Below are 22,879 nucleotides of genomic sequence, written 5' to 3'. Positions count from 1 at the left end.
ACACAACGAAGACTCATCAATGAGGTAAAGAAACAACCCCGAATGACAGCCAAAGATTTGAAGGCATCATTGGAACTGGCTAACATCTGTGTTCATGAGTCTACAGTACGTAAAACATTGAACAAGCAGGGTGTCTATGGCAGGACACCACGAAGGAAGCCGCTGTTTACTACAAAGAACATTGCTGCACGCCTGAAGTTTGCAAAAGAGCACATTGACACTCCACAGCGGTATTGGCAAAATGTTTTGTGGACTGATGAAACAAAGATTGAACTATTTCGAAAGAACACGTAGCACAACTGGCGTAAAAAGGGCACTGCATATCATCATGAAAACATCATCCCAACCGTAAAGTATGGTGGAGGAAACATCATGATTTGGGCCTGCTTTGCTGCATCAGGGCCTTGCCAGCTTCCAGTTATTGAGGGGAAGATGAATTCCCAAGTGTATCAAAAAATTCTTCAGGTTAATGTGAGAATGTCTGTACGTCAGCTGAAACTCTGTAGAAGTTGGGTGATGCAACAGGACAATGACCCAAAACACCAAAGCAAGTCCACAACAGAATGGCTTCAGAAAAACAAAATCCGCCTTTTGGAGTGGCCAAGTCAGAGCCCAGACCTCAACCCAATAGAGATGCTATGGAATGACTTGAAGAGAGCCATGCACATGAGACATCCAAAGAATACGGCAGAGCTAAAGCAGTTCTGCCAGGAAGAATGGGCTAAAATCCCTCCTGAACGATGTGCATGTCTGATCCACAGCTACAGGAAGCACCTGGTTGAGGTTATTGCTGCCAAGGGGGGGGGGGGGTGTCAACCAGTTATTGATTCCAAGGGTTCACTTACTTTTTCCACTAGCATTTTGAATGTTGAATGAGTGTGTTCAATAAAGACATGAAGGATCAGAATTGTTTTTGTGTGATTATTTTAGGCACATTATATTTGTCAATACTCTTGACTTAGATGACAGTCAGATCACATTTTATGACAAATTAATGCAGAACACCATGAAATTCCAAAAGGTTCACATACTTTTTCCTGCAACTGTAGCTTTCATGTCCTCTGTGAACCAACACTGCATAGTTAAATATGGAAAAGTCTATAACTGTTCAAGCTGCAGGTGAAAATAGCCTGCAGTACTTGAAGCTGTTGAAAGGAAGATAAAGAGAGCTGGAAATAAATTCAACCACAAGTCTCTGAGCCAGACAGAAAAACATTTCTGCCTCATCCTTACCTTCTTTGGATGGCTAATGAAGAGGTTAGATTATTTTACCCATTGATAGTAAAAGCGGGGTAGAGCACACATTTCTGGATTTCCTGTTTTGCATAATGCTTAGGAATATGAACCATAAATTAGATGGTTCTTGTTAAAATCTCATTCTGGCAGTGAATTAGTAAGATATGTCTTAGGCAAACGACTTTTCTCTCTATTTTATCTCCTGGGCAAAATGGACATAGTGCAGTCCTATGTTACAGAACTGTAATAAAAACTGAAATATAGTAAATCTGTTTGAAAATATGAAATGTACAGCATTTACTTTAGCACTGTTACACAATAATTATTTTGCTATCGAATAAGTCAATTTCTGTTAGAAGAGAAGTCACTCTTAGAGGTTTAAAGGTTGCTCTTGGGTTATCTTCTTTTTTGGACAGAAAAAACAACACTTTTTTGTTTGAAGCACAGTTTGTTTGAAGCACAGCTCACTGTTTCTTTCTTTCTTCCTTTTCCAAGGCATGAGTTCCAATTATACAAGTCAAAGACTATGATAGGCACATTACAGATATTTAATGTGACTTGACAGGTAATAGTATGAAGGCAATGTATTTATCTAACCACTGTGTAATGGAAAAGGCAATAACACTTCTGGCAGTGGTCTGATGTTATTAACTTTAAGCCCTCTATTAGAACTGTGGATTCAGTTATTTTTAAAGAGCTCTATCACAATGAAATAACAATAGTGAACATTCCAGATGACCATTAAGATTAATATCTATTGTTAAATACATTAACTGAGAAATACCACCAGGCTCAGCAAACCGCAAGGTTTACATAACTACTAAACATATTAAGAAAAAGCACCGTAGACTCCACCTCTCTAATTTATGCTCGTCGGGATGGTTACATTTTGGAAAAAGTATTACTGGCAGTCTGGCCACCACTCCCCTCGCCCAAAAAAACCCCATGTATTGCTAGCCCCACGAGCTGTATAGTTTCCAAAGGGGCAGTTCATTTAGTCTGTTGCCCTGTTACTTGAGTCCAAAAAGATCATGCCAATCTTTTCCAAGTGAGTGACCTGCAATGCTTTTGACCGTAGTTTCCAAAATTGCAACCGACCTCCCCCAACTTGCTTACAATCCATCGTCTCTGTAGTACACTAGGCTGGAGAAGATAAATGTATTAAATTGCCACAAGACGCGTTAATTTTAAAGGTGAAATCCGATAAGTAACTCCCAGTGCGTTGAAACAGAAAACCGGACAGAACCTCGACACAGGATTTTATTTTACTTTTTTTAATTTTTACACCCCCACATCACCTCCTCGCTTCACAGAACCGCCAGAAATGACGATCAGCGCTCGTCACTGCGGCCCATGCACGTGGCCTAATGTTTCCGGGTCACGTGGCGGAAATCGCCACAGTTGGGTGCGGTGGGGTGCTAGGGAGGTTGGGCCGGCTCCGTCCTCCCAAGATGGCTTCGCTCCTTCAGTCGGAGCGCGTCTCCTACCTGGTGCGCGGCGAAAAGGAGATCCGCATGCCGCTCTCGCAGCTGTATTTCTGCCGCTACTGCAGCGAGCTCCGCTCCCTCGAGTGTGTTTCGCACGAGGTAAGCTGGGCCGTATTGTCCAGGCGGGGGGAAGCTGATCGCACGCCAGCGGTGTGGATTGGTTCATTCTGCTGCCACTCGTAGTCCCGCTCCATCCAATTGGCTAGGAGAGATGTGTGCCGACGTTTCCCGTGGCTCTGCTTTGGAGCTGGAGACTGGAACCTTGAGTGGGGCGCGTGTCCCTCTGTCGGTGTCATTGTGTGCTTCCCTGGCTGGGGTGGAAGGGGGTAATTCTGGGGTAGGGAAGAGAGGAAGAGATTTGCAGGAAGGGCGGGGGAATCTTTTAGCATATGTATTTGAAATAACATTTCTTCCCTTTCTTCGACTTTTCCTGTATAAATTGCCATCACCTGTACGTAAACGGTATCCAGACGTAATCATATGCTATGCCTCCCAGTTGGTTACTGTTGCATCCCGAGACACACCCTTATTCTCCCCCTCCTAATGTTTACACTGCCTTCCTCAGTCCAGTTGGACTCTAGGTGTAATGTTGTAATCAGGTACTGTTACCCATCTAACTACATGAAACTGGTATTTGCAAAACACAATGAGCAGTTATGATTGGAATACAGACTTGATCCCTATTGTGGTGCTTGTAAGTTGCAACATTCTTGTGGACATGTTTCATGATACGCCATAGACACAATGCCCACCTGATTTAAATTTTAGTTTTTTTGTTTTTTTTTTAATGGGATACTGAGGTGCTGTAAAGTGCAGCAACATCCAGCATAAACATTACTCCTAAGAATGCTTCTGGTCCCCAAATATATTCTGGAGGCATCCTTAAAAAATAAAAGTGAGGACTGCACTTCATTGTTCTGTTTTGAAGTGTGTCCACATGTCCAGAAAAAGATAGGAATAAACAGATAGGATAGAAAGCATCCTGAAGGCTAAAAAGGTGTGCCAAGGAACAAACTCACCCATTTGTCTCTGGTAAATTGATGTCAGTTAGCATTCACAGTGGCCATTGTTTTGGATGAATTCTGACATTTTCTCAGAATTCCAGATGTGCTGTCTAGTTTGCAAAGGTTGGGGACACCTGGAATACAGTACTGTATTTTGTTATACTGAAAATCAATTTATTAAGCAATCATTCTTTAAGCTTGCCATTTATTTTCATCCTTTGTGCTGCAGAGAAGTGAGAGCACTGATAAAAAAATATGCAACTTTAGTTCAGATTTGAAAGTATTTCCCAAATGTATGAATCAGTTTAAATAAGTTTTCCATTGGTTGAACTCAAGATAGTAAAGTAGCTCTACTGCTCTGAAAATTCTAGAAGTATCCAAAGATGAGACCCTGCTTCCTGCTCCTAATTTTGACATTGTTTGTGTTGCAGTGCCAAGATTGTAAATCTCTGTTTCAGACTCTTTTGTTCTGCATGAACAGGAATGAAGATAATTTGCATTTTTATCTTGCTTACTCTGTTACTGTGGATATAGTATGTCTTTGACTGAGAACCAGTCTCCATTTTTAAACAGCCTATAAGCACCAACATTAAACAAGAAGTATCTACTAGTCAACATGATTAAATGGTCTTAATTTGAAGAATTCGTTTTTTAATTATTTATTTTCCAGTTGTTCAGTTCTAAAAAAAAGCTGAAGAGTCATTAAAGAAGGTGATAAGCTATTGAAAATCAGTTGGATAGGGAAATAAATTTTAAGCATTGGTTCATGATAGGACAAATTCTTTATATGTAACAATTCTAAATTTGGTCTTTGGCATCTCCAGTTCAAAATATTAATAGTTGAGAATGAAAAAAACCTCTGCTAGAAATTTAGAGAATCGCTGCTGGTTCTAAGTTTGTTTTTAATCCCAGTTGTAATGCCAGTTTTAACTGTCATGAATAATCCTGGGAACTGTAGTTTAATGAGGATGTTGACTATTTTTCTGGTAGAGATCTAAATCTCTCAGTAGTAATATCTAGGATAGAAAGAAATTCTGCACAGTTTTGGAGAGCAATCTTTACTTTGGTGGTCTTCACTGTCAGCATCTCTGAATCATCTTATGCCTCATGAGCATGGTATTTGATGTTACATTTTAATACATGTATTTCATTTTAAAATGAGATACATTTTCTCCATAAACATCCAAGTGTGTGCTGGGAAACCAGTTAGGGGATGCGGGGGTGTTACAAAGATTTTCTCTCATTAGAACTGTCCTCTTAAATTGAAGCCCCTATCTGATCTTGGAGAGCAAAATCTGAAATATCTGTGAGTAAACAATAATGACATTGGGATTTTCTGGTTATAGATCAGTCTTTTGGGCATTGTCCTGTACCAGCTCCTAAAAATGCAGATGTCTTTTTTGTTAAATATAATATCAGAGAAGGAGCAGCATTAGTTGAAGTACAGTGGTGAAGAATGATGACTTTTTAAAATTATTCTGTAGGTGGATTCTCACTATTGTCCCAGCTGCTTGGAGAATATGCCTTCAGCTGAAGCCAAGCTGAAAAAAAATAGGTAAGGCTACAATCTCCCCTCTTCCTTTTCCTATAATTTTACCTTTGTGTTTTGCATAATCTCTTTATACTTGACTACCTACCTATTAATTTGGATCCCACTTTGAATTTTACAGTACAGAATCTTACATATTGGTTGTTATAAAATCTGAAATAATATATATGACAGGATTTCTGTCTTTTTATAAAGGGAAAGCTAACATGAATTTGTTTCCTGTTGGCTGCCTCAGTGAATCTTTCCGAGCAAAATATACTATTTTTAAACTTATTGTTAGGAGCAATTTCTGAGTTATATGTATATGCATAAATCAAGCACCTTGATTTATATTTATATTTATATAAAGGTTTATATAACCTCCATATACAGCTTTTAATTTAAAGAAATCAACTTGGTTTACACGACAGTGATCACTGTCACCCTAAGAAAGCAAATACAATCAAATCGATTCAATTAAAAAGCTAATGCTGGTGTCTTCTTGCTTAGGTGCGCTAATTGTTTTGATTGCCCTTGCTGTATGCACACCCTTTCTACCCGAGCAACAAGCGTTCCTGCTCCATTGCCTGATGATCCAGCCAAGACTACAATGAAAAAAGCTTATTATCTGGCCTGCGGATTTTGCCGCTGGACATCCAGGGATGTTGGCATGGCAGATAAATCAGTTGGTGAGTGTCATATCTAGAGCAAATGGGACAAGGATGCCTTAAAAAAACGCTACGTTATGCACGGTTATCATTCAAAAGGGGAACAATGTCATATTATGCTAAAAATTGGTAGTGCAAGTAGAAAGGATGTGCAAAATTTGAGTGGAAGCAAATTCAGTGACTAACAGAGTCTGTTCCTTTGCCATTAAAAGAAATGGCTTCTATAGAAAGGTGCTATGTCACTTCAGGATCTTTTTACTGGTAAAGAGGGACCCCAGATCTGTTATTGAATCGGGCTCCTATTTAAGTTATTTAAACATCTTGCTGGATTAGATAGAAAGCTTATCTAGTCCAGTTTTCGCAGCAGTTGGACAAAATCTTTTAGGAAGTTGGCAAACACATGCTTCCCTGCAATGGGCATTCAGAGGTAACACTATCTAGCATGACTAATTGCTTTAATAGCCTGATTCGTCATTAATTTTTTAAATTCCTTTTTCAAGACATTACATTTGAGGAAGTCAAGTCCATGGTTAAACTGCGTGCTTTTTTTGTCCTAAATTTCCCACCATTCATCTTTAGCAGATGAACCAGGCTCTAGCATTACGTTCTGTTTTGTCCATACTTTTCACATCATGCATATGAATCTCTTCAATGCCTTTTCTTTTGAATGAAATAATCCTGAATGTTGTACCTTTCTTTATAAGAGAATTGCTTCATTCCATAATAATTGTGCAAAAGCAAGCTGAGGAATAGTAGGAACTAAACAAAAACTAAACAAAACAAAACAAAAAACTAAAGAGAAGCAATGGAGGTGGTCTGAATCATCTCAGCAATACAGTGTCTTATGCTGGCCATCTCCAGTGGTTCCAAAATTAGCATTTATGTCCTAGATATTCCTCATAATGTAAGAGATCTGGGAATGGGAACTCTTATTAAGGGCAAGGAAGTTGGAGGAAAAAGGTTCTGTCTGCCATCCACTTTCCTTTTAGTGCTGGGTTGGTCTCCACTATGTGGAGAGGATCTCACCAAGTCAGCAGAACCCCCCAGTTATCTATCTTCTGAATCTATATGCATGCCTCTTCTCTGCCCACCCCCCCCCCCGGGTATATTTTGAAGATACATTACAAGAGAGTGGGATGTTTTGTAATGTTTCATTCTGTAACACTGCATTGCTGTTATGTACTCTGTGAAATACTTTTTTTTCACCTGCTGATTTTCCTTATGGATGTCTTCTTCACTGTGTGTTATTTTTTCATACTAATTATAACAATGACTGTCAAGCAACAGGGAAATTTGCAAGGGAAAAATGGCAGGTACAGAATTGGTTTTTATCATCTGTCTTTGGTTTGCTGATCTGCCACTAATACGTTAATGTTTCTATGTTCATGTTAACCTACAGTCAGCCACTAGATTAGAAACACAGGCTGTTTTCTATCTCACATTATACCATGGTGAAGCACACAATGTTATGCCATCCTGATAATAAATAACAAATGTACAGTATTAGCCCAGTGATGGGCTTAGCGGATAAGAGAAGAGAAGCAGACAGTTACTCTCTATATAGTTTATTTTTGGCTACAGCATGTGTTTCATGATTCCCTTCTCTTTAATTGTTGATGTTGTTTGTTGTTATATTGCAGCCAGTGGAGGTTGGCAGGAACCTGAAAATCCTTATACACAAAAGGTAACCAAAAGAGACATTTCTAGTAGTTATTTAAGTCTGAGAGAACAAGCCTCATGTGGCTGAGAGTATTATTCACGATCTTCCCCCAACTGATCTAGCAGTGTAATATAAATATTGGCCTAGATATAAGTGTATTGAGGAAAAAGTATAAAGTCCCTGTATTTTCCCATAGCAGCCCTTCTTTGAGACACTGCCCTCCCACACTGATCATATTAGCTCTGGAAGTACAGCATGGACCAGCTATGATCTGTACAGGGATGGTCACAGTTTCCCTGTATCATTCCCAGAAGAAGGAGGTTGCCTCTTTCTCAGGTCAGTTTTTCTTCCCAGATCCACTGTCTTCCCACATACAAGTAGCATTGCTTCCAGTCACTCTCTTATGTGCGTAATAGGTTTTGTAAAGGCAAAGCTTAGATCATTTCTGGATTTCTCTGGTATCAACCTGATTTGACCTTTGAGTACTGAATGTCACTTAAGTAAAAGACCCACATAAGGGAAAGACTTGGATAATTCAAGGTTCTCTTTCAATTTATCTTTTCTGGTACAGTTATTAGGATGACCTTGGCATAAACAGACTCACTAGGCCAGGTGAGAAAGCTGGGTAGATAGAATGCTGCTCCAAATCAGCATAGTTCCTGTTCAGGCATGGACATATCACTAGTTAGTCCAAGGATGGAGACACAACTGGTCTGTGTATCTTAGTCTATATAAATATAGTGTGTGTGTCTGTGTGCAGGCACATGCATATCCTATCATTTCTCTCAATAAAATACGATGCAGTTTAAAAAGAAGAAAAATGTAAACTACCATTTGCCAGAGTGCAAAATATATTTTCAAGTATGTATCTTGAGAATTTTCTTAAAAATTGCAATTTTCACAGGGATAGTTTAACATTGCAGGTTTATTTAGGAATAAGTTAACATACTAGGAAATATGAAAATGAAATAAATCAGGAATGTATTGATTTGTCCCATTTCTCTTTGTTTAAGCCTCTACAAAAGAACAATAATGTTTATTCACATGGCTAAATGTGGTGGTATAGAATAATGGCACAAATTAAACGTAAAACATTCTTTAAAGAAAATAAATAAGAGGAGAAACAGTTGCTAGGAAGAGAGAGAGTAAATCTTTCCTTAAATTCCACTGTGTGAAGTTTTGTAAATGCAATGAAAGGTTTTACAATATTTTAAATAAATGAATATGAATAAAATATTAATAAAATAGAAAAAAATCTTGTAAAGAATTTGCCTTCTAATGAATTGCTTAAAATGTTGTTTATTTTTATATAGATTAATAAACTGGTAGAATATTATCAGCAGTTGGCTCAGAAGGAGAAGATGGAAAGAGATCGTAAAAAATTAGTTCGACGGCGACCATACATGCCACTGGCTTTTTCGGTGAGCTAGGAAAACAGCACAGAAATTCTGGAGGTCACACAGTGAGAATCAGATTGTGGCATTTTAAAGTGCAGTGACATAATTGTTGTTCTAGATGACATTTCTAAAAATAAAGCAAGAAAATTTAAAAATGAATAATTGGAGCTCATTCTAAGTTCTCATAGCTTTATAATCTATCACAAATAAATTCCAAATACCCTAGTATAGAAGAGGTTCAAAAGGCTTTGTGTTTTATTAAGCGGTATTGTCTATTTGAAATAAATGTAGGTACTCCTACTCTGAAATCCTAAAGTAACTTGGCTTGTATTTTACAGTGAAGGTTCAGATTTGGAAATGGGCCCCAATGCCTTCAATTTTGTAATGCTGGATTATCATTATTCTTCATATATTGATCCAGCTCAGAGTTAGCATAATGTCTGTGAGACATGTTTACACTTAAATATCTATTTCATTTTAATTTTCAGCTACGCGTTCAATGTCAAACCGAAAAGCTTATTTTTTTGGCTAAATACTTTTGCGTATGCTTGCTGCCTCTTGGATAACTGTATAACCTGCTTGCTTTGTGCATTGCTTTTGTCTTTATTGGTGCACTTTTCTTATCTCCGTTGCTACCTGCTGCTAATTTGGGGGCTCTCCACAGCAACATACTATACATGTAGTGGTAAGTTCCTTTAGCTCCTGATAGTGTTACAGCCTTTGAAATCGCTGGATTCAGCTAGTAAAATTATCTTTACTGCATTTGGGTGACTAATCTTTGATGTGTTCATGACAGGAGAGTTGTCATTCAGTCTGAATGTATGAATACTTATTTGAGTTTAGTAATCGTATTACTCAATGAATTCCTTAGTACTTTTTTTTTTTTTTAACATAAAACCAAAATTGTTTAGTGTAAGCCCCTATAAATATACGCTGTGCTCACAGTACTTTGATGAACTTGAGCACTGTTAAGAACAATTGGTAGGATTTGCCTGGGCAAGTATGTTTTGGGCTTCCACTTTATGTGATTCCTGTTCACATTATGGTCCTCTTGAACTATAGACTGCATATAATACATTATTCCCTGTCCACAGCCTTGCCACTCTTTTAAATATTTGTTTTTCAGTTTCAGTCTTTTCAAACAGCAATCCTGTATAGAAACTTTCTCTAATGTAGGTGTTGTTTGATATGCTATATAGATAAATGACATACCTTTTCCTTCCCTGTAAACTAAAACAATAAGCCACCCACCATCACTTTACAAAATAATAGGTGAGCTAGAGAAGCAAAGTAGTATCCCAAAGTATTTAGTAATCTTATCTATAGAATAGGGCCAAACCTTCTGTCCCTACTTTGAAGATAATACGGACCCAACTTTTAGGAACTGCAGTGAGATAATAAGTGAAATAATTCAAAGCACTCGGCTCAATAACATTGCCATGTAAACTGTTGCTTTTAACACTGGATCCAGTGAACTATAGTAATTACCATCCTTCTCTAAGAGGTTGCATGACTTCTTGTATATGGAAAAATATAGTTTCATTTTTCTAGTGCACTGGTCTGGCACTAGTTGTAAATGAACTGTTCCAGTTATTTTCTGCAAGCAGAACACATTTAAATCTAGCCTAGCCTGAAAGTTGACAACTTTCAGTTTTGATATCTGCTATCGCAGCTTAGAATGTCAACAATTTGTTAGCAAGTACCTCAGCTGACTAGTTAACTCAAGTATGATATAATGGTATGACTTCATACCATTATAGTCATTATGTTTTTTCATATCTGTTCTTCATGTCTATTGGAGTAAAGGGTATTTGTCCACAAAAATACTAAATCCTAAAATTTAAACTATTCATGTTCACTTAATCATCAAGTAAAATATAAATTTAAGCACTAAGTGAAAATACTTTAGATAGAATAAATGGTGATTGAAAGGCATGTTGCTTTTCCTTTTTAGCTTTTGTATATTTGCTTTTTATTCATCAAACTACCAAAAATTTCTCTGAGCACAGAAAACTTCCAGGTTTGCTTTTCTTGTAATTGATCCATCCTGTTTTTCAAGCTGCCAAAAAAGCCAAGAGGGTATGTTTTCATTTACAAACTCAATTCTTGTTGCATATTTCTTTTGTAGGACAAATATGGTCTTGGAACAAGACTCCAGCGTCAGAGGCCTGGGGCCCCCATCAGCGCCCTTACCGGACTTTCGTGAGTACTAGTCCTTTCATATTAGTGATAAAGTTACATCGCTTAATCCCAATCATATAAAATGGAAATAGCCTCACAATCAAGGATTCCTCACAATCAAGCATAATTCTAGGTCTTCCTTCTTCTGCTGATCATTTAAATGCAGTGTTTTTAATACCAGTGTGTGGACATCTAAGCTGGTACCTGCAATCTTGCCTAAAGCCTCATTCTATAAACAACACAGCTCATGTTCCTAACTTGAGAATTTGCTATTATCTCTATTAATTCAGTGATAAAATATAAAGCTTAAATTATGTTGAGTGCTGCAGTTTTGTTCTACTATTCCAAGTACTGCAAGACGATCTGAATATAAGTAAAGAATTGGTCTCTAGCAACTCTATACTGCTTCATGTGAATCAGTAATTTAGCACTGCTCAAGTGTTTATGGTCTGGTTTCTTTCAAATATAATTGCTGGCTACCAAAGCAGTCTGTCTGTTCTCTTTGCCTTAGGCTGAAGGAAGGGGAGGACCACAAGGAAATAAAAATTGAACCAGCTCAGGCTGTGGAAGAAGTAGAACCTTTACCTGAGGATTATTACACAAGGCCAATCAATCTAACAGAAGGTTAGCCTGTCTTTGGCACATTTCTGTCCAAGATGATGAATTCAAATGATGCTTGCTCGTTATTTAAAAACATTAACTGAGATTGTGAATTTTCTGAACTTCCTGTGCTGTGAACAGTGACAACCTTAAAGCAGCGCCTCCTGCAGCCAGACTTTCAGCCCATCTGTGCTTCTCAACTTTATCCACGTCATAAGCACCTTCTGATCAAACGCTCATTGCGATGCAGGGTATGTAATCACTATGGAAAATTTTATTACTACCAGACTCTCACATTTAGCAGAATCAGAGATTATATGCAAATTCCAGAATTCTCTGTCCTGGAATTGTTACATTTCTCTTCCACATAACTCTTCCAGCTTTGGGCCTTGGCTGATTTTGAATCTAATTGGTAGGTAACATGGGAATGCCTGTTTCAAGAATTCTTAGATTAGAATGAATTTGTATTACTTGAACTGGGGAAGTATTGCTTCTCTCTGACTATACACTGGGCCAGTGTGCTTTATAAGCATAAGCTAATGTTTCACAGTGATTAAACCCAATTGTAAATTTACGCTGCTGAATGTGATACCTGCATAGCTAAGTCTCTCATGATACGAAGTCCATCTTGCTTTGCATTGTGATGTCATTGAGGATGCAAGTTTCCCCATTTCACTTCAGTGGCTGCCGGTCATGGTGGTAAGGAGTAATGCAGAATACCGTGACAATCCCAGGCAATGCATGCTAAACGTTAAAAAGGGTGAGATCGGTGCTACCTGCTGTATTTTCAGCTGCAAATACATTTACCATTCAGTTGAATTAGCCTTTGGCTCTTATTTGAGAACTAATTGAGAACTAATGACCTAAGGAAAGACAAATAATAGAAAAGACTAAGCTCCAAAGATGTAAAGAATCTTATCCTGAAAGATAGATTTAGGACAACAAAAAGTTTTTCTTATACTCTGTAATTATTTCTGGAATTCATTGCCACAGGATATGGTTTTAAATGATATGGATAAATTTATGATGCAGAAGGCCGTCTGTAGACATTATGCATGGTGGTTATATCAGTATCAGTTCCTGGAAAGAGATACATTGTTTCCATTTCCCCCTCCTCATCTTCTCAGAGGCTTGTGGAAAGGAAACAACACCCCAACCTAAATAGACCTTGTCTGATAGAGCAGGTTCTTTTTAGGAAACAGTTATCTTTTCGCATGCCAGTGTCTGAATTTAAACTTTCAGCATTTCTTACAAGCTACTTCCAGTGTTAAGGAAATACTTTATATTCATATGCACAAATGCACTTCTGTTTTGTTTTTTTTCTCTTCCTGCTCATGCCCCTTACTTCACACCTATTCTGGAGAATACTCAGTTTTCTGCAGCAGATTTGGGATACACTCAAGGACTTCAGATCCTTCCTTAGGAGGAATGCATCCCAACAGCAATTTCCATTCTACTGTCAACAGCCATTCTTGGATACAGTCCAATACTTACATTCTGTTTAGTGAATCAAATAAAATAAAAGTGATTCTGCAGTGGCATTTATAATTCTTGAGCATAGGTTCACAAACTTCTTATTCTCATTTTTTCTTTCTTTTGTAGAAATGTGAACACAATTTGAGTAAACCAGAGTTCAATCCTACATCCATCAAATTCAAAATTCAGTTGGTTGCTGTGTAAGTATTTTGAAAATAGTGACAGCAAGAAATTAAAAGACTTGGAGCAAGTTCTCTTGGTTGTGATAAACCTATCATCTGCTCTATACCATTTCTTCTTGCAAATAAAGGTTCACACAATCCAAGTTCCAGCATACAGAAAACTGCCGTGTTAGTAGCAGATCTTCTAGGTTAGCCTTTTCTTATGAATATAGATATAATAAATGCGTGAAGATTCTTAAATTGTAGTTTTATTAAGCAATCCAGTGCAGTCAGCTAAACATAATATTAAGTATTATGTGTTTCTTTGAGAAATGGCTGAAACACCCATTTAATTAGTAACCAAGCATGCATGCTTGCTTCTGAAAGTTCAGTTGGATTCTGCTGTAGCAGATTGAAACTTAGTATTATTCACTGAAAATAGAACTGGCAGGAAAGATTTATTCTGCTTCTTCTAGCCAGGACCTAAGATGATCTTAATCCCATGGAGGAAACTTCAGTCTTTAGCCCTAATTTCTTGTGGCTTTCGTTTCAGCTCTGTTGTACGAGCTGAGAAAAAAGAAAAATAAATGGGATTTGGAAAAACAGGAAGCAAAGAGTCTGGTGCTGGCACAATGAAATGTGCTGGGTGTTTTTGGCAAGCACCACTGATCTGTGCTGAAAAGAGACCACAGCTGAGGATCAGTGACTGGGGGAAGGACATTGACCATTCAGAGATTGGACTGAATTGGGGAGAATTGGCCTCCAAAGGCAGTGGAACATAACAGAGGAGGTGAGCAGTAATGTTAGTACTGAACTCCTCTACGGTACAGCCAAATAAAGTATCTTCCCTCCCATTGGACTAGGCACCAAGTAATACCCACTGTAAAAAGCAGATGATGTATATGATCTAAAGAAAAAAAAGAATATTGAGCAACACCAACAGTGGTGACCCCTCAGTGACTCTCTGATTGCCAGGAGCATCGTAAAAGCCAGAAAAGGTGGTATAATGGCACTCAAGCCCTTCAGGCTGTGCCAGAAACAATGTGAGTTGTATCTCTTTTCCCTAACAGTAGAATAGTGGCTGGAGAATCAAGGATCACTGTATATGGTGATAAGCCGGGGTATGGGGAGTGGGTTGACCCCGATAGACAGGACAGACACGGGTTAACTTAGCAAGATTGATCATGGCAGCTCAGGATCCAGAGGAGAGATGGGCCCCTGTTGTGTTGGGTCATCCCACACAGACCATGAGAGCTCTAGCCAGCATGCACCTCCCACCCCCTGAGCAAGGCAGTCTTCAGTTCTCAGTTGTACCCAGTACTGAAACAGTTGTTGGTAACCCAAAAATTTTTTCATGCTCATATGGAAAAGGAAAAAAGAGAATGACATAGGAAGGAGCCACCCTGGCAGCGGATGAGAGGTGGAGAAAGCAGCTGAAAGAACAAGGAGGGAGCTGATTACACTTTGGGATCAGTGTGTGAAGTGTGTGAAATGATGAGAAATCCCCATATCCCACAAGGAGAGAGGCACATATCATTTTAATGCTTATTTCTCATAGGGTTCAGATCATGTTGATTTCACACAATTTGCACTTCCCATCAGAAACTGTTTAATGCTAAATTATTTCCCTAACTTATTAAATAAGTTAAATATTTATACAATACATTTAATATTATTTAATATTAATTAATTAAATGCTTAACTTAGAGTTTGGCATTAGCAACTCTAAACTCAATCCTCCAGGGTATTTCAAGATTCTGTCAAGGTGTTTTCTTTGTATTCCACACAGACATCAAAATATCCTTTCTGGATTTTTTTACAGATAATCAAGGAGGAGTGGTGGAGCAAGTCAAATCAAGGATGCCCACCCTCCATATAACACCTTCCACTCAGGAAGAGCATGGAATTACTAACCTGTCTAGCTTCAGTCAACCAGTAACATCCCTGATCTCTAAACTGGAGTTCAGAGCCAAAGAGGAGAGGCACTCCTAAACCCAGCATAGTGTTGAACAAATTAGTGCTGAAGTAGACCTATAGCAATTGGGATTCCCAGCACTTTGAATCAGGGCTGCAACTGTTTCTTTCATTATTGTCTAAGCTTGAGGAATACAGGCAGTTCCCAGAAGTCCAGTCACATAGGTCTATGGAGGATGCTTTAAGTTCTACTCTGACACTCCCCAATTACATTGCTCTTTCCTGTTTGTTCCATCTTCGATGACTGGATTTACCATGAAGGAACTTTCTGGTCATTGATGGAACCAACAGTCCCACTATACAAGAGAGGGAAAGATACAGAGGTTTAAGGGAGTGGTGATCAATTTGTTAAGTACTTTATTGTCCTGTAAACTATTAAACATTGTTCTTCCATTTCCTATGTGCTCTTGCCAATAGCATTTTTTGTTGTTGTTATTACAGTGATTTACTGAATAAAGAAATTAAACAACAATACCCTCAGCTGAAATCATTGTAGAAGAGCCATGTTAAATCTATGGGAGTGAAAAATCAGAAGGGAGAGGAAGATGTTTATATTTTTTGGGGGGGGACCCTTTAATAGTACAATTGAGTGAGAGACAGTTGAACTCACATCAAAAGGTTTCAAGGAACACAATCCATCTAATATGTAACCTGCACAACCTGTTTCCCCCTCCCATCCTAATTTAAATCCTGTATCAGTTTAGTAGCTTACAAAGTTTACACCTTTTCATAAAATGTGTTAGTCTGAAAAGGTGCTACCAGACTCCTGATTTTCCACTGAAATCAGTGCATGCTACTGAAGGAAGGATATTTCCTCCATGGGACAGGAAAAGGTCTTCTAGTCCTGCCTCCTAGTTGAAAGAAGTAAGGTTAACTCTGTCCTGTCAGGTCCATCCTTCTGTGAGTAGAAAGGTACTTCATGGTAACTCCAATTACCATTTTATATGAAAAACAAATTGGAAGTTATAAATCACAATATAATCTTGAAAAAAAATCATGTTTCCCAGTCATATACTTCTGTCAGTTTTTAAAAATGTTTCAGTGTTGAGAATAATTTGAAAACTGCATAACTGAAAAATGAGTTAGGTATCCAAAATTAAATAGAGAGCATAGCAAAAAAGCTAGAAACAATGTCATTCATAAATTTGCTGTTTGTGTTTTTCATTTGTATTTATAGCAATTACATCCCAGAAGTGAGAATCATGTCTATTCCTAATCTGCGCTATATGAAGGTTAGTAATTGCTCACTTTAACCCTCTTGAAAGTTTTGAAGGCTGCACGTGAGTGGCTGTTAAATCTTTGTTTTGTTTTGTTTAAAATGTGACAGAGGCCTGGAAAGCTAGTGTGTTATTTTTAATAACATTGGTTCAGTGAAGACATGACTCCAGTTCATGGTTTGTGCAATCAGTTTTTAACTTGGATTCAAAGCTTATATGGATGAAACAGTTGAAAAAGATGCCCATAAGTAATTACATGGCAACATAGAGATTTAATTTGTTATAAGAATTGTAAATCTTGAAGCATTCCCCCTTTTCTTTCATACAGTATAGGAAATGATAACTATGGCGGCAAGGCTGAACTGTTAAGGTAAAAGCTTAGAGGTCTCAAACTTCTCTCCCAGAAGCCCTCTAAGTTTATAAGCCATGGCCCACTTTCTGAACATCAGTGCAGTGCTTGCTAATTACTGTTGTTACCATGTGATTTCTTGGAAATGCCTTTGCCTGATGTCTTCTCACTAACCTTGCAGGCTCTTTGTCTTCTGGCAAATAGCAGGAAAAAAGATTGGGAGAAAAAGAAATAAATGTTACAGTGCCACTTTTTGGCCTATGAGGCATTGAGGTGTATAATTATGGAAAGCACCACCCTTCTTTTTTTGGGAAGCTAGATCATGATCACAAGTTATAATTTAAAAAGGAAATCACTTTATTAAAACTAAGAAAATGTAAAACTTCCTTTAAAAGTTTGGGTGGTTACACGCAAAACATTCAGTGGCCAAGGAGATTAAAATATACAGTGCTGCTATAATCACAAACAATGCCTTATAGGAATCTCCCACTGGAAAATAAAAAGTCAATATACAAGTTTCTTGAAAGAAACTACTAATGTAAAAACAACTTTGATGGAAAGAGGTGCCAATTTCTAACTACAGGACTGAGCTTGTATAGAGACAATAACCAGAGATAGGAAATTGAAAACACAGAGAGCAAATAAATAAATAGAATAACTCTTAGTGCAGTGCTAACTAGGCATATACCTCTGGTTCTTCGGATAATCATTCCTTGACTCAGATTCCTTCTTTTACCTATCCTTGTTGGAACTTGCAAGTTTAAATTTGAGGTTGGAAGAAAATCTCGGTTTTCCCCAGCTCAAGCCCACAATTTCTTGCTCCTTTCTCCCAGAGCTCCCCTTCTAGTTGTTTAAAAAAAAAAAAAGGGTTGTCTCTACCAAAGGGAAGGGGTTTGTTGGAGAGGGGATTACTTTTGCTGTATGCTCCCAGCCATGCCTCAGGAAGCATCTTCCCTCAGGAAAAGTCCTGGTTGAGATGTGTAATGGCTGTCTGGGGTAATAAGCTGAGTGAGGGCTATAACAGTGAATTTCCTAAAATTTTGTTATGATTTATGGTGGCTACTTGCTTGTGCCTGAGCAAATATGCAAATATGATGGGTCAATTAAAAATTGAAAAATTGCTTTAAAATAAACTTCTGAATATCTAAATGAAAATTATTTTGAGCAGCTTGTCCTCTTTCATTTTCTGTTGTCACAGCATTCCTATTTCTGTGATGTAGAGACTTACTTGAAGCCTAGCAAAGAGTCCCTGTTGTCCTTAATTAATTGAGATACATAGTAAACAATAGTTGGTAGAATCTGTGGCTTGCACACCTATTTCAGATTTTCCTGTGTGATTTTGGTTTGGTTGGCTGTAAACCAACCCATAATTTTCCTTAATTGCAATATGTTTGCTATATAGTTACGACCCTTTAGAAAAGTGAATGAAAGAATGGTTTGTTACTGTTTAGAAGGTTAGCACTTCTTAAAAAGGCATCAAACAGACAAAAATGAATGTTCTCAAGCAATATAAAATCATGGGGAAATATCCTTCACGAGAGTTACTTTGCTTCTTATGTCCTTCTGTCCTTCATAGGAAAGTCAGGTTCTTCTAACCCTAACCAATCCAGTGGAAAACCTTACCCATGTGACACTAAAAGAATGTGAGGAAAATGATCCTGATGATATTAATAGTACTGCAAAGGTACTGTAGCTTCTTATCATCTTACAAGAACATATGCTAATGTATATACTCTGATACTGTGCTAAAAATATATGAATTGTGAATACCTGCATAATCTTTTTTTCAGGTTCAAAATGGTTTTATGCCTTAACACAGCAATGTGATTGTTATTTAAAAAAAAGGAGAGGGGGCTTTTAATAACCATGATTAGCCTGGGCATTATATCTTGTGAGAAAAATGTCACTGCTTTTGAAGCTATCATATGGAAAGCTTCCATGACAGTACTGTATTTCATTAACAGTTACTGTTGTTTTTAATTGTTCTTAATACCCCAGTTATTCATATTTGTTATAGTATGCCTTTTTTCTATATCTCTTTTCAGGTGATTGTTCCTTCCAAGGAGCTAATCTTGGCTGGCAAAGATGCAGCAGCAGAATATGATGAATTGGCAGAACCTCAAGATTTCCAGGATGACCCTGAGTAAGTTTGTCCGTCTGTTTTCATAGATAAAGGCTTGCATCTACCAACTGTTGAAAACTGGCCAATGCTATCCTGACTTTCTTCAGGTGGAGATTAGAAAATATTGTTTCTCCCTAGTAGCAGTAAATTCTAAATAGACCAGAGAATATATTTCACAAAATCCCAGTGGTATTTTCTACACCCATCTGATACATATTTGGACATGTGCAGCAGAAAGGGTAAACCTAGCATGCCAGTGATTTTAGTTCTGGGAAACATCAGCATCAGATGCAGCCTTCGCTTAACATTAGTTTGGATACCTTCTGAAAAGAATGAAATAAATTTATGGAAGATAGATCTATCGCTGGCTATTGGCAGTGCAGCTGAAAAACCCTCTAGATTTAAACACAGAGTGCCGTTGGGTACTACTTGCCAGGGAGGTAGTATTTTGACAGAAGTTGCTAGGGAGCAAGCACTAAGGCTAAAGCCCTTTTTGTGAGCATCCCAAAGGCATTTGGTTGGCTACTGTTAAAAGCAGGGTGATTAGGTCAATCTTTTGTCTAATCCAGGCACAAAATTATTTTGTAGCAGATTTGTTGAGTAACGTAACTGTCTAATCCCCCCCCCGCCCCCGGTTTACTTACAATAGCTCTCCTGAGCAATTATTAGTTTAATTCTCTCTAAAATGGCAATTGAAGTGAAATAGAACTAGTCATTTGAGGGTTAGAGTTATGGAAAAATCTTGCATTTTTATCTTTGGGAATAAGATACCATGGTGCAATAACTGCATTAATATATTTATTTGTATAAGTGTCTTAACTTCAAAAATATGCATTGTATAAGTGTCTTAACTTCAAAAATATGCTTTTGAAGTTTGCAATTCTGTACTAAGTACCCACCCCAAAATGCTAATATTTGACCCATTGAAACTAAAAGAGAAATAAACTAATTGAATTTCCTTTATGCAAACTGTGAATTTTAAAATTAGTGTTATAATATAAAAGACTGTCAAATAATTGAAAATCAAGTACTGTTTTTAAATTACTGGTAATTTCTTTAATTATCTGCAACTAAAAGTTTGGGTTCCCCCCCCCCCCTTCTAGAAAATATATTGTGTTCAGTAATCCTAATGATGCTCATGTCTGCAGTTGAGAGTTTAAATATATATAAAGTGTAAACCAGTGAAAGTCATCCTTTTTAAGTGCTGGGAACCTCTTCTAAATAATTATAATAAATTTAAAATAAGCAACATTTCAGTGATTTCATACAGCCTCAAGTGAGAGCACATAAATGCTTCTGAGATTTTGGCATTTTACTTGAAATCTTGTAAAATGTATAAACAAACATCTTATCTGAGAATACTTAGAGTTTTGATCTTAGGAGATTTCAGTAATTTTCAATTTTTAAAAGTATTTATATCTAGGCATATCATGGATGTTTTGTTCCCCATGTTGCCAGTCCCTCTTGTAAACTGTTTGGAGATACTGAATTATATTACATTGCTAGGATTGTTCTTGCAGTATAAATATGGGCAGCTTTTACAGCTTTTAACTATTAAATCCAGATAGAGTATATGGACTGTATCCAGCTCTTCTTCCATTTATGATAATGTTATTGTTCTAATGATGGTTCTCATGATGAAAAGACAGGGAAGATGATACTATTTGCTCCTGAAAGTTGAGAGGCTTGCATAGGAGGCTTGTAAGGTCAGGGAAGAAATGGAATTGGCAGTTACTTATTTGAACAACAGACTATTCTTCTTCTGTAGAGTCCTTGGGGTTCTCTGAGCTTGGAGAACCCCAGGGACTCCACAGTTCAACCCTGAGCTATACATATTCACCTCTATTGGTATTCTTCTTCTTCCTGTTTTGTAGCATTATAGCTTTTCGGAAGGCTAACAAAGTTGGGATATTCATCAAAGTTACTCCACAGAAAGAAGAAGGGAAAGTTACTGTAAGCTTTAAGATGAAACATGAGTTCAAAAATCTTGCTGCTCCAATCCGCCCCACAGAGGAATGTGATCAGAGTTGTGAAGTCATTTGGCTCACTCATCATGTGGAGCTCAGCCTGGGCCCTCTGCTTCCCTGAAGTTTGTGTCTTAACTAGATGCTAAATGATGGTTACCTGCTACACTGTGTCTTAGAAAATGCATTCTGATAAAATGCTGAAAATACTGTTTTACAGAGATTCCTTGGAAAGTGAAATTTCAGCCAAAAAATGTAGAGTTGAAAGAGAAACCCTTCTCTTTACATCCATTATGTGAACTATTGGTTCTGCCACTATGCTACATGCATAGTCAGAGTTACAATACAACCTTAGCGTGCATGTTTGTGGTTACCTTCTATTCTTCCTCAAGAAAAATCACACTAGCTCCTTGCAAAAATTTTTACTAGCTTTCCTTGCACCAGTTTAACAAAGCTAGCATTGGCCACAGTCTCTTTCCTTTTCTGGTACATTTTCTCATAAGATGATTACTATTTTTCGATAGTAGTAATTATTCCAAGTAGTCTTCTTAGTAAAGCAGTAAGCAGCAGCAGCAGCATGAAATGTCTTGCTTTCACTATCTGTCATCCATCTCAAATATTACTGATAAGTTTTTTTAATGTACCAATTGTGACTTTTCATGGGATGTGCTCTTGTTCTGGACAATTCCTGAAAGGAAGAAAATTAAGAAAATAGCTTATGTATGTCATATCAATATTATTATAGTTGGAGGATTTAACTTCTTATGTTGGAGAATGCATATTTAAAGGGAAATGCAATTTAGGATAGTTGCATTTGTGCCGTATTGCATTTATTGAAGCAAAGATCCCATTGGGGAATTGGGGCAGGCACTTGTGTTTTTCTTAAATTATTCCTTTAGGAATGGGATACTGACCAAAGATAGTTCATGATGATTTTAATTACTTTTAGTATGTAAATCTGAAATTTAAGACCTCTTGGGAAAGTAGCTACCACCATCCACTGTGCAGTTTTGCACTGAATGTATAAGATCTTATTTCTGTACTGAATGGCTTTTGTTAGGCTTTATTAGTAGGAAAGTGAATAAATAAATTATTATAAAGTATAATTCCCAAGATTTGGGTCTTGAACGTCAATGATTTGAAATTTAATATTGTAGCACTGCATACACATTGTATGTAATGGGAAAGTGAAAAGATCTGATTGCAGACTGTTGGCCATGGGCACACATTACAGTATGATTACTTATCATGTAGTCCAAGATTGGGATGGAGAAGATGAATAGAAATGTATAAATGGGAGATGTACTCAAGGCTCTTGGAAATATATTTTCTATTTTGTTAGGAGGTATGTTTAAGTAGTCTTAATTGGTTTAATTTGAATAATTTAAATTTGAATAAAAGTTGCACCTTTCTAGTTTGTGCAATTGATGTAAAAAAAAGTTTGATGTAGATTATATACATTGTAAAGCATGAATTTAAGAAGTCTGGGCAATATTTATTCCTCAATATGTAGTACAGTATTAGTGTCTGCTGTTCTCAATTTATACACTAACTGCAGTTAATCCTTGATTTAACTTCCCACGCTATATTAGTTCAGTTGATAAGTTGGGATAATATTGCAATGAACTGATATATATTTAAGTAACCTTGTAAAGCACATAGAAATGTTGGGCATACTTGACATTCTTTTTTCTTTTTTTAATCTTTTAGAATGTAGGAATATTTGTACATATCCCACTTCACATATCTGTAAAAATATCTCACTGGAGGGACATTCTGCCTTTATCAATATTAGGATGACTGTGTTGCCTTATTGTATAATTAGTGAACTTCAAATAAATAAGCAGACAAAGCT

General features: G+C 37.3%; 2 protein-coding genes across 3 annotated transcripts in view; one reads left to right on the top strand and one right to left on the bottom strand.

Annotated features, from left to right (window-relative positions):
• The window catches only part of SMIM3 (small integral membrane protein 3), a 25,038-nt gene extending 22,205 nt beyond the window's left edge, over positions 1-2,833 (bottom strand). Inside the window, exon 1 of the mRNA XM_088133858.1 lies at positions 2,724-2,833. Coding sequence (XP_087989984.1) covers positions 2,724-2,752 — 29 coding nt within the window. The 5' untranslated portion in view covers positions 2,753-2,833. The remainder of the gene's footprint in view (positions 1-2,723) is intronic.
• DCTN4 (dynactin subunit 4) lies at positions 2,530-22,879 on the top strand. 2 transcript variants are annotated; one of them, XM_088133857.1, is made up of 14 exons: positions 2,530-2,822; positions 5,212-5,282; positions 5,766-5,944; positions 7,564-7,607; positions 8,897-9,004; positions 9,645-9,665; positions 11,109-11,182; positions 11,673-11,785; positions 11,903-12,012; positions 13,364-13,437; positions 16,550-16,604; positions 18,515-18,622; positions 18,984-19,081; positions 20,935-22,879. In XM_088133857.1, exons 1-14 carry the CDS (start codon positions 2,604-2,606, stop codon positions 21,146-21,148), a joined length of 1,488 nt encoding a protein of 495 aa, XP_087989983.1. In that variant the 5' UTR covers positions 2,530-2,603; the 3' UTR covers positions 21,149-22,879. The 2 variants fall into 2 exon arrangements, with proteins under 2 accessions (XP_087989983.1, XP_007424029.2); XM_007423967.3 differs by lacking the exon at positions 9,645-9,665 and having other exon boundaries at positions 2,534-2,822.

The sequence above is a fragment of the Python bivittatus genome, unplaced genomic scaffold (genome assembly GCF_059951505.1).
Source record: "Python bivittatus isolate LINGU-HERP-01145 unplaced genomic scaffold, Pbiv_v1 ctg000080_np1212, whole genome shotgun sequence".
NCBI lineage: Eukaryota > Metazoa > Chordata > Lepidosauria > Squamata > Pythonidae > Python > Python bivittatus.
This window is presented reverse-complemented; position numbering and strand designations above follow the sequence as displayed.

Coding starts and splice junctions, on each gene's coding strand:
- DCTN4 (XM_088133857.1), top strand. CDS start 2,604: ATGTTTCCGGGTCACGTGGCGGAAATCGCCACAGTTGGGTGCGGTGGG. Junction 5,283..5,765: donor GCCAAGCTGAAAAAAAATAG/GTAAGGCTACAA, acceptor CTTCTTGCTTAG/GTGCGCTAATTGTTTTGATT. Junction 5,945..7,563: donor CATGGCAGATAAATCAGTTG/GTGAGTGTCATA, acceptor GTTATATTGCAG/CCAGTGGAGGTTGGCAGGAA.